We start from the raw sequence: 17,274 nt of genomic DNA, 5'->3' as shown, positions 1-17,274 counted from the left end.
AGAGCCCAACACGGAGCTCGATCCCAGGACCCCGAGATCATGACCTGAACCAAAGCTTGATGCTTAACCAACGAAACCCCCCAGGCACCAGCCGCCTTTTTTTAAGCTTTTCCTTATTTACAGCTGCTGCTTTTTCCTGCTGTAATCTAGTCCCAAAGGGAAGTCCGTGGCTACAGAGCATGCCCTTCTCTCTTGGGAACATAACCTTGAGTCACCTCTGTTCCTATGGTCACACCTGCCTTCTCCATCTCCCAAGACTATCTTTGTGAAAGGGAACCCCTGCCTTTTCTCCCTTTGGACATTTCGGTGCCCTTTGCTTTTTCTCATTGTAGCCATTTTTCTTCTGCTTCCTCCAGTTTTCATGAATCCTCGTACCAATTCTTCCCCACGCTCAGTATTGGCTGTTCTCGCTCGTGAATTCTGCTGTGACCCCTCAGTAAATCTGAACAAATCCCCTTCCTCACTGCTCCTTTCCCTCTGGGCCTCAATTAAAACTCCTGCTACACGAATTGTGGCTTGGTGTCCCTGGGGCTCAGTTTGCTCCTCTGAACAATAAAGGAAATACCCAGGTTAAATGCAAAGATCCTCAGCTGTAACTTTTGGACAGACTGACTCCGTGTTTTTCCTGTATGGCGAGTTCTCCCATCTATGTAACTTGTCTTCAGAGCCTGCCTTTCATTCCTCTCTTACTACCAAGGCCCCCAGCTCATTTTTTCATCTTTATCTCTTAGGCAAAGCCAAGTGGCTTTCACCCACACCATTAGTTGGTCAGAAGAATGTGTTTATTTTTCTAGATATTTCCTAATGTTGCATACAAAATATTTCAGGGACCATGATTCATGTTTGAAGAAATAAACCCATTTGGGCATTTCTTAACCATGAGTGAGATTTCATGATTTTCTTTAAGAAATCTGTAACCAGAAAGCTTTGTTAATGCCAGTGACAAGTAGCTAATGACATCATTCCTGCTTTGATTTTCTGTGACACATTTTTGAGGTTTGCATCCTCACTTCTTTGCGGGGCCCTCACCTTTGTCTTCCTTTTGCCCTGTAACTGCCAATTTTCATCAGCAATTGAGAAAATAAGAGTGCAAGGAAAAACAATTTAGCTCAGCTGACTGCTTCTTCAAGGAAACTGTTTTTTAAATTTCAGACTAAGTTAATAAAAAAAAGTTTTAATCCTATAATCAGAGGTCATTTTAATGCTTTTATTCAGCAAAATTCCAGGTAATTTTGAAATACATTAGACATCTATTTATTGAGGACAAGAGAGGTTATTCCAAAACATTCTTTAATAGCCCTAAACTGATTTTTCCTATCAGAGGAAAAAGGAAAATCCACCTGGAAAGGTCTTTCTATAGTGGAGCTTACATAGCCGAGCTTCTTAGGCATTAAAAAAATTCACACACACACACACACACACACACACACACACACACACCATTGGTTAGAAATATTCCATTTTTAGTGTTAAGTTTTACACAACATATTATGATCATAAATGGGTTACTCAGATATAATAGTTATCTCTAGTTATTTTTAGCAAGGGGGCGAGATTTCATAATATTCAATCCTGCCTTATAAATTTAACTTGGAAACCTACAGGAGAAACGTGAGCTGTCTAGCATTCTCTGACAGATCAAAAGCCGTCGCCCCTGAGCCCCACAGTACCGATGTCCCTGCGTCCTCTGAACTCCAGTGGAACTTACCTTGGGTCCTTCTTATCCCCCATACTTCCTAATTCAGAGTCTCTCGTATCTATCAATAAATAATTACAGAAGAAAAAAAAAAGGAGCAGGAAAATAAGCAGGCATTGCAGTGTCATAGAACAAGGGTGTTGAATTAAACAAATGTAGCTTTCTCATTTCACCCATTTCTTCACCATGGATGCCGGGCAGCTGACTGAACTATCTGATCCTTCATCTTCTCGGCTCTATATTAGAGGTAATGAACTGCCCTCATAGGGTACCATGAAGGTTCAATTAAAATTGAAAAGCACCTGGCACACACAAGGCACCCGACAAAAGCTACTTCTCCTTCCCCCACTCCGGCATATCATCATAGATCAATCCTGCGGGAGGGCTGGTTGAACACTGGGTTATTTCTGGGCTGTGAGCTTTATGAAGGCAGGGTCTTGTTCATCTTTGTATTTCTAACAGAACCCTGGGTAGTGAGCCTCACATTCTGGGGGCACAGTAACTCTGTACTGGTTTAAACTGAGGGATGAAATAGGATGGCGCCTGAGCTGTGCAACAATCATTTACAGACTCGGGCTTTTCTGGTAGGACGGCTCCTCTCGTGAGCCATGGCTCAGGCCTCTCGGGTGCTGGCACAACCCACCATGTTTTAAGTCAGGTGGCACAAAATAGAACTACTTTCCTAAATTCCTTGGCAACTAATCAGAATACTGTTTCATTTCTCATTGTAGAAACTGCTGTAGAAAAACTGGCCTTATTCTAAGAGAAAGACACAGAATCCACTACCTTGTGCTGGAAAACCAACAAGTGGTGTTGAAAGCACTGAGACACATAAACATGGGCTTTAAACACCAGCTGGTCCCAGACCAGCCAAGAGACCTGAGGCAAGCTGTCTACGCTTGTTGAGCCTCAATTACACCAAAGAGAGAGACAATAGCTGTCCTGTGGTTGTCACACAGGGTTGTGGGTAGAGAAGGTAGTGCCTGGAACTGACTGGAACAACTGGGAAGCAGGATGTCAACACCAAGCCTAGAAAGCCATCAACTTTCAGTCAGGAGAGCTCCTCCTCTGTCTTAGTCCATGCTTCTATCCACAGTCCCTTCTTTGGCAACTGACCAGCTCTCATTGTATCCTTTCAGTTTAGTTGAGCAGAAAAGCTGTGTACCTGTGCATGCACCAAGGTGCAAGGAGTCCCATCAATGGATCCCCCATCTTTTGTTCTGCGGGTCACATTACAGTGCCATGAGAAGGTGTAGTGATTAAGCCGTAATACAACAGATGCATGCATTACTTTTCTGTCCAATGATAGAACACTGTGCAGTCCAATTGTTTGTGGCTTTTTCTCCTGTGTCAGTTAGTCACAGCTTCCACGGTGAAGAATTTCAAAGAAAATACAGCCCAATCAAAGCATGACAGAATGTCAACCCCAGACAAAAGGGGGCAGACTGCGGGCCAAGCCAAGTGACCAATCTTTTCAGTTCTGGTGGAATCTTTGTTTCTAGTCATTCTACTAACATCACCTAAGGAAACTGGGTTCCTAAGGAAAATGGGAGGGTGGGGAATCAGACAGGCCACCTACACACCACAGATGGAAGAACGAACCTTCCCAAATTTTTTAAAAAAGTCTTCTTCTGCCCGGGCCAGTGCGTCTTCGTCAATGTACACAGCCGGCCTTCGGGCCATGAGGAAGTACTGCACCTTCCTCAGATTCCAGCCCATCACGTACTGGAGCCAGCCGCACACGGCCGCCGTGGACCGGCCGACCCCGGCGTTGCAGTGAACGTACACGGTGTGTCCATTCTCGAGCAGCGCGTGCAGGAGACAGACCGCCTGGGGCAGCATCTGTACTCGGCCTGGGATTGAGAAAGCACAGCACAGACACATGAATAATGAAACCCCAATATCGCCACTAATGAGAGCTCCTCCAGTGCCTGGTGAGATGAGTGCCATGCAGGGAGGGGCAGGGGTATGCGAGCTTGCGCTATTCCTTTGTTGTGAGGGAAAGGGTGAGACAATGTCAAAACCTACTAATTATAAAGTAGAAAAAACACCCCAGAGGCAGTGGGTCAGCTCTGAAATTTCCCTGGTTTTTGCTCTGAGTGACTCCTGCATCAGTGCAAATTTCCTTTCAAAGAAAAGTTAACCATTGGCTATGGTCAGAAGAATGGATTTTTGCATCCATCAGAAGGGCTTGTACAGATGGGGCAGAGATTTACAGAAATCTCACCCAGACTTTCTTTAATCCAAATGGATCTTCCAGATCAATGCAAAACAGAGAATTAATCCATGTTGGTTAAAGGAGCCAATCTTATTCACTCAACATATGCCAATTTTCATTTGGCCAATAGGATGGCCAACATTAACTGACACGCATGCAATAACCGATCATTCTTTTATTCCCCCGTGATACAGAGTGTTCAAATGATTCCATTTCTCCTTTACTGGGCAATTGTGATTATAGTTACCATTACTTCATGACTACTATTTTGATTATTAGGTGATCATATGTCTTCTCCTTTTACACACTGAGAGGATACACAATGCTCTGCTCATACCTGCTAGATTCTCTTGTCTCGTGAGGCAGAGATCACCCTAAAGCCATCAAGCTCCTAGAGGCCTGGAATTTCTTCTGCACACAGGTTCTCAGAGCAAAGATAATGGGTTTGGTGGGGGTGTGAACGACAGTCACACGACGAAGTGGACAACTTCAAAAGGGGATAAAAGGGGGAACTGTAGAGAGTCCTGGATTATGAGCCCGTGCGTTGACGTTCACTAGTTACTCTGTGCTCTCAACCACACAGGCGCACGGTAGCGCTTCGCACTGCCACCCCACTGGATGAGGGGAGAGATGGGAAAAACTCCCCCCTCCAATGGTTTCACTGCAGATCCTGAGGCCTAGAATTCCGTGGTGGAATGGAGCCAGGAGGTCATGAGAACCACTCAAGTGAGTTCGAACTCCCCTCTTCAGATGTCCTCTTCCAAAATGTCAGTGCCTCTTAAGGACCCATACAACAAATGGCAGTCAGGCATCAGAGCCTTAGAAGGACAGAGGTTATAAGACCATGGTTTGAAGGCCCTCTCAGTTTCACTCCATCCCAGGTGGGTCTACCTTAGCTTCAGGCTCACCCTGTTCTGAGTTAGGAGCAGAAAATCTGCACTGAAGCCAAGATAATATTCTAATTTTGCTGCTGGTTCTCTATCCCTCTGTCTCACCAAAGCACCTCAAGCCACAGGCCCCACACAGCAGTGTAGAGACATTTGTAACTGGAATGCCTTTGGTCAGCGCACACTTAGCAATCCCTCAGGCTCCATCTCTCCCTGCTGTCTATCACCCTGTGTCCATGTTCCCTGCCTGATCTCTGAGGGCATCTAAGGGGAGTCCTGCCAGCTCCTCTGTGCTGCTTGATTCCTCAGAGCCCAAACTCAGCCATAAACTGTCATTGATGGGCACTTCCTCACTAGGTTTCGGGGTATGCTGAGGTTAGAGCTAGATGGGCATGCCACATAGCCAGTTGCTCAGGGCACTTCCCCAGAGGCAGTAAAACGTCCCCAGAAATGGAACAAAGTGTAGAAGGTCCTATGTACCAGAGTGACATCTCACTGTCTGTCTCAGGGAGACTACCATGTAGTTGATGCACCATTTGAGCTGGGAGATCAGAGGAGGCAAAACTTCCAAAGTACATTTGAGTGACCCTGCCAATATGAGTGAGGTCTGCCCACAGACAAGGATTTTTGTTCTGCTGAAGGGGTGTGAGAGGTGTAGCCCCACTAATACCAGCCGGGAAAGGAATGACAGCTGATCTAACTGGGAAGTTGGGTTCTTCCTGCCATGGCTGGCCTCACTGACCAAGTTTCCTGTTACAGATACCTCTCCAGCTACCATGTACATTGCCAGGAGATGAGCAGAAAAAAAATGTTTTTCATTGAAATACAGTGGACATACAATGTCAGTGTCAGGTATATAACACAGTGACCCAACAATTCTATCCCAGACACTATGCTCAGCACAGTAAGTATAGTCACCAACTGTCACCATACGACATTATTACGAGGTTACTGACTCTATTCCCTGTGCTGTATTTTTTATCCCCAAGAAGTATTTTTAACATGGGTTTTCATTAAATGCCCAGTATACAGACAGACCTCAGTGGTCTGAGGTAGGAGCTTCTAGAAGCAGAGTCCCAGCCCCCAGGCTCAGTTTCTGCAGCCTCAATGTCACGGGACCTACCCAAACTGGGGTTCACATGAACCTGTCAGGCTCCCTTCCCCCACCTGCTCTCTGGCCAGAGAGTCACTGAGGAAGGCTCTGCATCAAATGGCCCAAATGATGCACTATCTCTCCCTTTCCTTTTTATCTGTAAAAGATTCTTCAAGAGGCATGCACACAGTTTAGAAGTTGAAAAGGGATATGTGTGAGCTTGGAATTCTATGACCTCGGTCATGCAATCCTAGAAGGTAAGTGACAGCTGCCACTGGGAAGCTCCAGAAGGCTCCCGGTTTAAACACAGGTTTCACCCCTCAGTGGTCTTCTCCTAGAATCACTTAGCTGCTACACTTAAGAACTGTCAAACAAATATTTAAATAACATATAAAGGATGCCAGACGAGGACGTGGGCCAGGATGGCCACCTGTCTTAGCCTGGCCTCCACTGGAGCTCTTGCTTATTTTGATTTCTAGGGACTATAAATCACTCTGTGTTGATTGATGACAGCTCACATTTACTAAGCCCTTTCTACCCGCCAAGTGCTGTTCTGAGCACCGAGCAGGCAATAGTTGATTGGCAATCACCTTTTAACAACTATGAGGTTGGTACTACTTTTATCCTCAGTTTATATCAGAGGGAACTGAGGCAAGGAGACCTCCCCAAGCTTATTCCCCAGTGGCCACTGAAACCCAGCAGGTGCAACTCCAAAGCCTCTGGCCTTAACCACTGCACCAGTGCCCTTCCCTGACCTGCCTGCCCAGGGGCACTTGTGGGCCACCATGCTCTCAGTCTGAGTTCTTAGTCAGTCTCTATCCCCTACCTACCCTGTCACACGGTTGCTGTTAGCCCAGATAAGAGCAACAACTTCCTGGTGTTAGTTCCTCTTCCCTACCCTAGAGGGGCTCCCTGTGCCCAAAAGGCCATGTGGCTCTGCTAGAAAACCCGTTCTAGGGAGCCTGAGCTAACACAAAACCCACCAAGGAATAAACAGAGGGTGTCCAGAATCAGAGCTTACACAACATCAACAAGAGCCCCCAATTTTTTTTTAAGATTTTTTTTTTTATTTATTTGACAGATCACAAGTAGGCAGAGAGGCAAGCAGAAAGAGAGAGGGGGGGCACCTGGGTGGCTCAGTGGGTTAAGCCGCTGCCTTCGGCTCAGGTCATGATCTCGGGGTCCCGGGATCGAGTCCCACATCGGGCTCTCTGCTCAGCAGGGAGCCTGCTTCCTCCTCTCTCTCTCTGCCTGCCTCTCTGCCTACTTGTGATCTCTCTCTGTCAAATAAATAAATAAAATCTTTAAAAAAAAAAAAAAAAAAGAAAGAGAGAGGGGGAAGCAGGCTCCCTGCCGAGCAGAGAGCCCGATGTGGGACTCGATCCCAGGACCCCGAGATCATGACCTGAGCTGAAGGCAGAGGTCCCAACCCACTGAGCCACCCAGGTGCACCTAGCCCCTAATTTTTTATATTTCATGTATTTAGGCTCCATCCAGACCTTAATTAGATAAAAGGTTTCCATTCGTAAAAATAATACCTAAAGGCAAGAGAGAAATCCAGAATTTTTTTATAAAATATTCCAAATTCTAACTGTTGACAGCTAAGTTGAAAATTTTAAACCCTGTCCCGGTATAACAAAACATTTCACTGTTTGTGATTCTTATTTTGGAATATAAAACAGGCCTTGGCTCTCAGTAGATACTCAATAAGCATTCATTAAATGCATGAATAAAAAATAAAATGAAATAAAATCCAATAATACTCATTAGATCTGAGACACTACTGGACCCCTCTAATCTAACTTGTGGCCCACACCTTCTCCAGGCTAATCCAGCTCTGGAATGATTAAAAGCTTCCTGAAAGCAGGTACTGAGCAAACAAAGGTTGGGAGAAGGGGCGCCTAGGTGGCTCAGTGGGTTAAGCCTCTGCCTTCGGCTCAGGCCCTGATCCCAGGGTCCTGGGATTGAGCCCCACATTGGGCTCTCTGCTCTGCGGGGAGCCTGCTTCCTCCTCTCTCTCTGCCTGCCTCTCTGCCTACCTGTGATCTCTCTCTGTCAAATAAATAAATAAAATCTTAAAAAAAACAAAACAAAACAAAAAAAGGTTGGGAGAAGAGGGACACAGACATGCTGGGGACAGCCTGCGGCATTAGCGCCTGAAATCACGGAGAGGACTGGAAAAGGCCCTGAAGATGCCCTTTACCTAAGGTTGACCTTGAAAGGCATTATTTATGGAGTGATTTTCAGCCTTTCCAAGATTAACATGTGTGCGTGTGTATGTGTGTGTATGTGTTGTACACACACGCACACACGCATGCACGCACAGCCTTCTTTTTTCACTCCAGGCAGATTTATGACTGAATGTATTATTATTTTATTTGAACATATCTTCTTTTCCACCTTTGCAATATAATATAGATAAAATCCATATTATCTAGTACCAACTTCAGTAGAAACTTAAGAAGTTTGGACTAAAAATCTAGTCCCAACTTGGTGATTTTCAAAGCCCTTACATATCAATCATCTTATTCTATTGTTATAATCCCGCAAGGGAGAAATGATTACCCCATTTTCCAAGTGCAGGAAATAGCCCTCTCGCTATCACATAGCTAGGCAGTAGCATCCAGGCTCAAGCCCACACGCCGAGTCTCAAGCCCACACGCGTGGCTCCAAGGTCAGTGTCAGCATCACGGCAGAGCTGCACACGGTGTTGAGTCAGAGAACAGAGGGTGACAACAGAGGGGTAGCCGAGGACTCTGGGAAGCACATGCCCTGACTTGGGAGGCAAGGGCAGACCCTATGTTATCACCAGCACTGCCCTAACAGAGGCTGAAACACAGTCCGAGTGCTTCCTACGAAGGAAAACGGAATTTTAATGAACACATTTGGTTTTTTTCAGGTGAGTGCCTGATTTGTCTCAGGTGAAAGTTACAAACCAAAATTAAAAAAAAAAAAAAAAGGAAAGAAAAAAACCTATCTCCTTGGCATGTGACAAAATGTACCAGAGTAAGGATCGATAGTACAATTGATTGTAACGGGTCTGTGACAACTGGTGGTGACAGTCAGACCTAACACACTGTCTTCTTTCTCAGACTTTATCTGACAGCATTATGTTACAGCTCAAAACACTTCCAGATGGATTTTTCTCTGCGTTCCAAAAATAGCTGATTAATCTATATGTTCATTGTGCTAATATTGTCAGCCACCCAGATTAATCCGGTGGTCAGAACTTCCCTGGAGCCTCGGAAATGGTCGTTAACCCTTTGATTACTCCCCAGGTCATGCTGAACCAAAGAAAGCCTTCATTTAGTCTTATTGTTTGGCCTTTTGCAGCTGGAAACGCTCCTTCTGCTGTCCTGGTTGTTGCCAGAGGGCCTCCGTGTGGGAGGTGCTCTACTGATGTGACTGGCATGGGACCTGGTGACCCTGGGTTTTAACAAACTACGGTGTACCTTTGGGGATGGGGTTTTCCCTCAGGTTTTTGCATACCCCAAACTAGCAGGCAAATACCTATTGGTCACCAGGGCCCCTAGATAATCAGTGCAGGGATGGGACAGGATGCAGGTGAGATACACTAAGCTTTGTCTCACCTTATCCTCCAATGGGCAACAATGCTATGAAACCTGAAGTAAGGAAGCAAGAATCAGAACGCTCTCTGGAAGCTATAGGCAGTTGAACCTAACAATCTTCTGTTTTGAAACCAGAGAAACAAAGCGCTTTCATATCAATCATCTTACTCTATTATTTTGATCCCGTAAGGCAGAAATGATTATCCCATTTTCCAAGTGCAGGATCTAGTCGGCTGAATATCACACAGTTACTCGGGAACTCTCCTTCCACTGCCACGAGTGCTGCCAAACTGCCTCAGTGTGGAAGGTGCTCCACGGTCATGCTGCACTGGGACCCCAAAAAGACCATAACACAACTACAGTGGGCCTAGATTCAACCACTGATCTTCCGTGCAAGTGAAGTTATTTTTTTTTTCCTTGAAAAGAAGCAAAGCTCTTACAGCTACATGGACCACTGTTACCAAGAGGAGTATTTCTTCCCTCAGGAAAAAAAAAATTAAAATAAAAGTAAAAGTTATACCTCTTCCCTAGTGATGGTTCAGTCCAGCCTGGGAACCGCTTGAGATTCATAGTCAAGGTGGCCTACGTCCAGCTCCCTAGGATCCTTGAGAACTTTCTTCTGTCCCCACCCACATCCTGGACTGTTGACTCCGGAGAGACAAGCCACCTCCCTGCCCACTCACAACTTGTCTAAGTCCAGGTGATCACGACTACCAGGGACTGCAAGGGCGCTGGTCTGTGGAATGTGCATGCAGAGCCTCAGGGGGCATGCGGGGACAGGAGTCACCGCATGGTGTCTGCAGCAGTGGTGTGAGTCTAGCTGCCTGTCTTGAAATCCAGGCTACATCTGTCCGTTTTCCTATGGCCACATTATTGCACATTTTTGTACCTGTCTTTTCCTCTGCAAAATGGAGATAACTGCATCTGCCTGGAGTCTTGTCAGAATTAAATGAGGCAAGGCATGAAATCGCTTAGGAGAGTGTCTGATACATTATGTACTTTGGGGGCTGGAGATGGTAGAGTCGTTTCTGACTAGGCACAACTGCCTTTCAGTTCTCCTTTCCCGCAGAACTGCAATTCACCAAACTCCCGCGTCCTGTGCCGTTCCCACAGCTCTCTGCTGCCCCCTGCTGACATCTTGTTGATACTGGCAGTGTAACGGTTCTCAGCGTCAGATACCTCCTCAAGCACCCTACTCCACCACCAAGCTGAAACACAGAGCATTCCTGTAAAACCCCATGCCTTGGGGCTACGCCGATGCTGTTTCCTCCACCTGGCATACTCTTCCTCCCTCCCCACTGACCTGTCAAAACCAGGCCACTTCAAATGCCATGACACAGATACAGCCTCCCTGTGCTGTCCCCCGACACCTCATAAGCCACCAGGAGCACCTGACTCCTTCCTCACATCACATTCTTCTCTGTATTGTAATTACTTTTGAACTTCTCCTACCACCTTTTGCTCTGAGATCAAAACACCGCCTTACTCATCTCCTGTTTCCCCAGCAGCACCCATGTCATAACCCATCTTCACAAAGACATGCTCACTCCACCAGTGCTTGTGCTGGAACTACAGCCTTGCTATCGCCACCCAGCCCCGATCTGGGTCATCTCTCATGATCTCCCACTTCAACCACTATAGTGATCCCCTAACGGGGGTCCCCAGGTCCACTCTGGGCCCATTTCCCATCCCTTGTCCACAGTGCCAACTTTTACCTCCCGTGACACTCTACATTCTCCTGCCCCAGAGATGTCCCAAGCTGGCGGCCCTCTGGGGATCCTCTGGGATCTTCCTCTCTGGGAGGAGAGATCCTCTCTCCTACCTCACCCCCACTAGCCTTCAGACTTCGCTCAAACATACCCAAGCAAACCTTCCCTGACTCTCTTCCTACATCTGACTTGCCTGTGCATGCTCATAGCAGTATCTTCCTGTCAAAAATGTCATCATAGTTGTAAATCTCTATTTATGGTCATTTGACGATGCATGTCTTCTCCCTATGACTAGAAGCTCCATGGGGACAAGAGCTATACCTGCTTTGCCTCAGCACTCTATTTCTAGCTACCAGCATAATGCCACACATACCTTAGATACACATAAATACATAAATACATGTTCAATAAATAAGTCATAAGAACATAAATACATGTTCAATAAATAAGTCAAAGGAGCCATGTTAAACAGAATCTTAGCCAAGGTGCCAAAATACATTAAATATGTTAAATTAAAACCTTATATTGATTCCATTTCCACCATTCATGATTAAGTCATTCAATTATACACAGAAAGGTATGTAGGTAAGTAGATAGGTAGACAGATGGACAGACAGCAAGGGCGTCTCTGAAACACATTCAGCAAAAAGCCAGAAAGATTCTTCCGATGCTTACCTTCAGTGCTCATATCTGGCGTTGGCATCCAGATGTAGACCAAGCCTTCTTCCCTATAGAGCTTAATCATGGTGTCTGGTGTCATGGGTTCTGGGTAGCGGTTACAGCCTGAGGAATTCTGTATAATATCCCATTCAGTCTGGAAATTCATCACAGCTGTAATCCCCAATTCATGCTTCAGTTTGATGGTTATATGTTCCACTTGACGAGGGCAGCTACCCAGCCAGATATTTGGTAGAATTCTAATGAGAATATATAGAAGCAACTATTATTATTGTTACTGTCATGGCTTGAAATATGAGAAGCTGTAGAAAATATAATAAAATTTAGTAATAAAATGCAGTTAACCTTTAAATCTGGCACAGGAAGAGCTGCAGTAATAATATTAGATGGTGTAACAATATTATTGATATAATAACAATATTATTGAAAGAAAAAATACTGGGGCTGTCATTTTTAGGGAAATAAATAATCCTATTAACCAAAATGCTAGGAAATAAGCATTAGCAAGCTAAATCTTAAAACATATTAAAATAAGCCCACTAAGATGTATTTATTCCTTGAGTCTATATGTGGTTCAACATTAGGAAACTCATCAACATATTTCAAACACTAACAAGTTAAAGGCAAAACTCCAGTGATTAGATCAGTAAATTCTGGAAAACATTTTCAAAAATAGGCCATTATTCCTGTTTGAAACTCTACATAAAAATTTCAAACTCTACATTTCAAATTTCAAAAGTAGGAGAACTTTTCAACACCAGAAGCTAACCATCTCCTTTTAAACAAAATCAAAGTTAAGCTTATATACCTTAGTGCCCAACACTGTCCTATATATTTCATCTAATGCTCCAAGTTAAGAAGAAATAGAACTGTCTGAAAAATAAAAAAAGAAAGAAAATGTTGTCGATATTTTTTCAAGTATGTTTCTATATCTAATATCCCAAAGGCTGGACCCCACCATCAAAATTTCTGAGTCAGTAGATCTGGGTAGAGAATCCAGGAATTTAGAATTCTAACAAGTTCTTGGGCAATACTGATGCTGCTAGTTCAGTGCATCCTGAGAACCTGAGAACCACTGTCTAAAAGATTCAATTACAAAAGCTACGCAAAGTATTAAAAGTATTAAGATACATGGATGAGGGAAAATATACAAAAATCAAACAGCTTTTCTCTGTGTTCACAATAGCCAGGTACAAATGGAGAAATGGAGGAGACTCTCAAATATAAAAACAAAATTATAGAACATCTAGGAATACATTTAACCAGAAAGATTTATAAAATTTTACTGGACATTAAGAAAAAAAACAATAGACAGACATACTGTGATATTATGATTTATAATAAGAAATATGTATTTGGTCTTCATCTCACTTTCCAGCACAGTTTCCTGAGTGATAAGAGGCTTAAAGGTGTCTTTTGTTATACATTCATGAGTAATTCGGATGGTACCTATCTGATGGACTGGTTGCCAGGGGAACCAACTTTGTGACTAGAGGACAGAACTTTCAGTCCCACCTCTTGGCTTCTAGGAGGAAAGAGAGCTGGAGGTTGATCCAATCACCAATGGCCAATGACTTAATCAATCATCCCCAGGTAATGAAGCTTCCATAAAACCCAAAAGGTCAGGATTCCAAGAGCTTCCAGGTTGGCGATACAGGAAGAGTGGGGCTCCCTGAGAAGGTATAAAAGCTCTATGCAATTCCCTACCGTTCCTTGCCCAGTGCATCTATGCCATCTGGCTGTTCTTAAATTATACCTTCTTAAAATAAGCCAGTAATCAAGTAAAATGTTTTCTGAGCTCTATGAACTGCTCTAGCAAATTAATCAAACCCAAAATAGAAAAGGGTCATAGTACCTCTGATTTATAGCCAGTCTATCAGAAGCACAGTAACAACTTTGTTTGCACATGGCATCTGAAGTGAAGAGTGGAGGAGCATCCTATAGGACTATAGACCTATAGGACTAAATTCTTACCTTGCAGAAGCTAATGTTATCTCCAGGTGGATAGTGTAAGAATTAATCCAAACTGTTAGTGTCCAGAAAATTAGTTGGATGCATGGGGAAATACCCTCACTCTACACATGTTGAAATTGGGTTCCGGAACGCAAGAGACATACCACACAAACATCACAAAAATGTAAATATTTTCCAAATAACATATAAATGTAATGCACATTATTACAACTTGTTAGGTGTGGTATATATTGTCTTGCTCATTATTTCACATGTGTATATCCTCTCCAGAACTAATGGGTTCCTCCAGAAGTAATACTCTGTTTCAACTTTATTTCAGTCATGTCATCTAGAACTTTACTAGGCTCAATATAAAGCATTCAGAAATGATGATGGTGGTAAACATCACTTGATCCTCACCAGTATTCCCAGCATGAAGGACTAAACTACTTCTCTGCCTGAAAGAGCTCTCTGACTGACTTATATCAATAGACGTGTGTCCCTTCCAGAGGGACAGATTTAAGACCTACGCGCACAATGCTCTATGCTCTGTCTCTCCCTGCCACGACGATAATGGAAACACATGTGGATGCTGAGCTGCTAGAAGACTGAAGTAGCTTAGAATGGTGAGCTACCTCTGGAGGCCAGCTGCCCTGGAGAGCTGATGACTCATTGTATTAAGCCACTGTTTGCTCCCACAGGGGAATCTGACCAGTTTTAATACAATGCCTACATAATTAATTCCTTCAAGTCCCTAATGCCAGAAAAGAAGTTGAGCAGAAGGCCTACACTTTTATTCAGTTATTTTCATATTGAGCTTAAAGGAGTCCTTCTGAGCTGGGGATAATTTGGTTTCCCAAGGGATATCTGGCAATGATTATGGAGGCATTTTAGATGGTGACGCTGGGTGGTGCTGATGTCCCCTGGTAGACGGGAGGCCAGGGATGTTGCTAACCATCCTACAATGCACAGGACAGCTCCCACAACAAAGAATTATTGAGGCCAAAATGTCAATAATGCTGTGATTAAGAAGCCTTGTTTAGGACAATAAAAGTGGAATAGAACTCCTTATTGCCTGTAGGAAGAAAGGGAATACGAGGCAGGAATGAGACCAACATATCTGACACAGTTTGTGGCTCATAGGTGATGTCATTCATATGAAAATATGGTATCCCATGTCATATTTTAAGATATTTTATGTATGTATAGAAAGAGACAAGACCTAGAGGGTGAAGCAAAAGTCTAATATAACATAGTTGAACACCACTACAACATTTTAAGTGGTGTGTAATGGAAAGGGCACTAAACACAAGCAAGAAAAAATGCCAATCATAACACGATAATTTTAAAGCACTTGGTAATAACCGTCTATTATTAGGCCAAGTTAGTTATCATCTCTAAGCCTGTGGTGAGCTTCTCGCTAAAATGGGTCTAAAAGTAATTAATTCACAGAAAGAGAATACAATTAAATAAGGTATTTTGAATACGACTGATTCTAGTGGATGTACAATGAATGTAAGAGGAGTTTATGTCTATTTGTTATAATTTACTTACTTTAGTAATTTTGTATTATATTGACTATCCAGATAGTGTTCCATTGTTCTGTGTATCCTTCATTAGAACACCACAGAGTTTAGAATACTCATCCTATTTTTTTTAAGATTTTATTTATTTATTTGACAGACAAAAATTACAAGCAGGCAGAGAGGCAGGCAGAGAGAGAGGAGGAAGCAGGCTCCCTACTGAGCAGAGAGCCCAATGCAGCGCTCCATCCCAGGACCCTGGGATCATGACCAGAGCTGAAGGCAGAGGCTTTAACCCACTGAGCCACCCAGGCGCCCCTCGTCCTATTTTCTTAAATGAAATGAAATCTAGCTTGCTTTGTGTTTTGGTTCTTTTTTTTTTTTTCTTTTGGCTGTTGCTGTCATTGTTCATGCTAACGTAAGAGGCCAAGGGACTAATCCTCAAACGTGGGTATTCCCCATCCACAATGAAAATACCTCTCAAGATCCAGCTTCTCCTCTCCATCTCCCCATGTCCTCCATGCTATTTGTTATGCTCCACAAATAAGTGAAACCATATGATAATTGACTCTCTCTGCTTGACTTATTTCACTCAGCATAATCTCCTCCAGTTCCGTCCATGTTGCTACAAAAGTTGGGTATTCGTCCTTTATGATGGAGGCACAATACTCCATAGTGTATATGGGAGAAGGGAGTTGAGGGAAATTGGAAGGGTAGGTGAACCATGAGAGACTATGGACTGTGAAAAGCAATCTGAGGGTTTTGAAGGGGCGGGGGACTGGGAGGTTAGGGTACCAGGTGATGGGTATTAGAGAGGGCACGGATTGCATGGAGCACTGGGTGTGGTGCAAAAACAATGAATACTGTTACACTGAAAAGAAACAAAAAATTTTTTTAAAAAACTTTATAAAATTGAAAAAGAAAAAAAAAAAAGATCCAGCTTCACCTACAACTTGAATCCTACTTACCCTCCAGAAGATAAACCGATTTTTTATTGCTGCTTGGGCTTTAAGTCTAATAGCTTATTAGGCATTTCTTATGGGCTACTGAAGATGATTATGGAAAAAATAAAGAAACAAATTTTAAAATAAAGAGAATATTCAGAAACACAGAAAAGACGTAATGGTATTGTGAAGATGACGATGGGATTCAAAGGCCTTTCAGTTTATTCTTGACCCTAAAGCATTCTCCAACACTCCATTAGGCCAGTGGGCTGACAGAAAAGTCATTAGCAGGAACACGTTGAGAGTGCTCAAGGGATGCGCTTGACTAGGACATTGTTAGCTGAGTGTTCAGTCTTCACAGGAATGGAAAGGACGCACACCCTGGGTCATCAGCCCCTCCCTCTGGCTGCTGAGTGAGAGCAGGGACCAGCTCTATCTAAACACTCCACACCCCCTTCAATTGTCGCTTAAAGATTTCTCCTCCAGTTCCCTGCTGGATGTCCAGTGGACAGCAGTGGTGGGTTGTCAGACTATGCTGTGGGTTCTAACAGAGCACACTAAAGCATCCAAAGCTGGGGTTAGAAACCCCAGAGGTTTAACCAAGAAATATAACCTTTTGAACAACCATGCATTTTTACTGGTAAAATTTTGAAGTGGACTGGTAAAATATTAAAATGAATGAAATTCATGACAGGTATGCTAAATTCCAAATGTTACCCAGAGTTCTCCTGAATACGGTGCTCTCTGAGTCCATAGCCCTTAGTACCTACCTAGAGAATAAATGCCAATAGTGTCTGGCCCCAAGATTTGAATAAAGACAAAATAATAGCTCACAGAGATCTACAAAGCAAATCAGACAAAATAAGAAATCAGAATGCCAAACGAGCGTCAGTATATAGAATCATACTCTGTTACTGGGAACGAAAACAACAAAAGGGAAGGTGTTATTCTGCCATCTCATTCAGACCTGGTCTTCAACTAACTGGGGACCTCAGGAAATTCAG

The 17,274-nt window shown here is 43.7% G+C and overlaps 1 protein-coding gene and 1 long non-coding RNA gene across 4 annotated transcripts in view; one reads left to right on the top strand and one right to left on the bottom strand.

The window, feature by feature from the left end:
• Positions 1–1,186: 1,186 nt before the first annotated feature.
• The window catches only part of EPM2A (EPM2A glucan phosphatase, laforin), a 155,746-nt gene continuing 139,658 nt past the window's right edge, over positions 1,187–17,274 (bottom strand). For 2 of the 3 annotated variants that reach the window (XM_059177332.1, XM_059177331.1), the window contains exons 3-4: positions 11,848–12,089; positions 1,187–3,549 (exon numbers count right to left, since the gene is read on the bottom strand). In XM_059177332.1, coding sequence (XP_059033315.1) covers positions 3,272–3,549; positions 11,848–12,089 — 520 coding nt within the window. In that variant the 3' untranslated portion in view covers positions 1,187–3,271. The remainder of the gene's footprint in view (positions 3,550–11,847; positions 12,090–17,274) is intronic. The other variant, XM_059177333.1, reaches the window with a different exon arrangement.
• LOC131833713 (uncharacterized) lies at positions 3,504–10,642 on the top strand. Its single transcript, XR_009354575.1, has 3 exons — positions 3,504–3,630; positions 4,498–4,640; positions 9,686–10,642. It is a non-coding gene; the product is annotated as an uncharacterized LOC131833713 (long non-coding RNA).

The sequence above is a fragment of the Mustela lutreola genome, chromosome 6, assembly GCF_030435805.1.
Source record: "Mustela lutreola isolate mMusLut2 chromosome 6, mMusLut2.pri, whole genome shotgun sequence".
Classification (NCBI taxonomy): domain Eukaryota; kingdom Metazoa; phylum Chordata; class Mammalia; order Carnivora; family Mustelidae; genus Mustela; species Mustela lutreola.
This window is presented reverse-complemented; position numbering and strand designations above follow the sequence as displayed.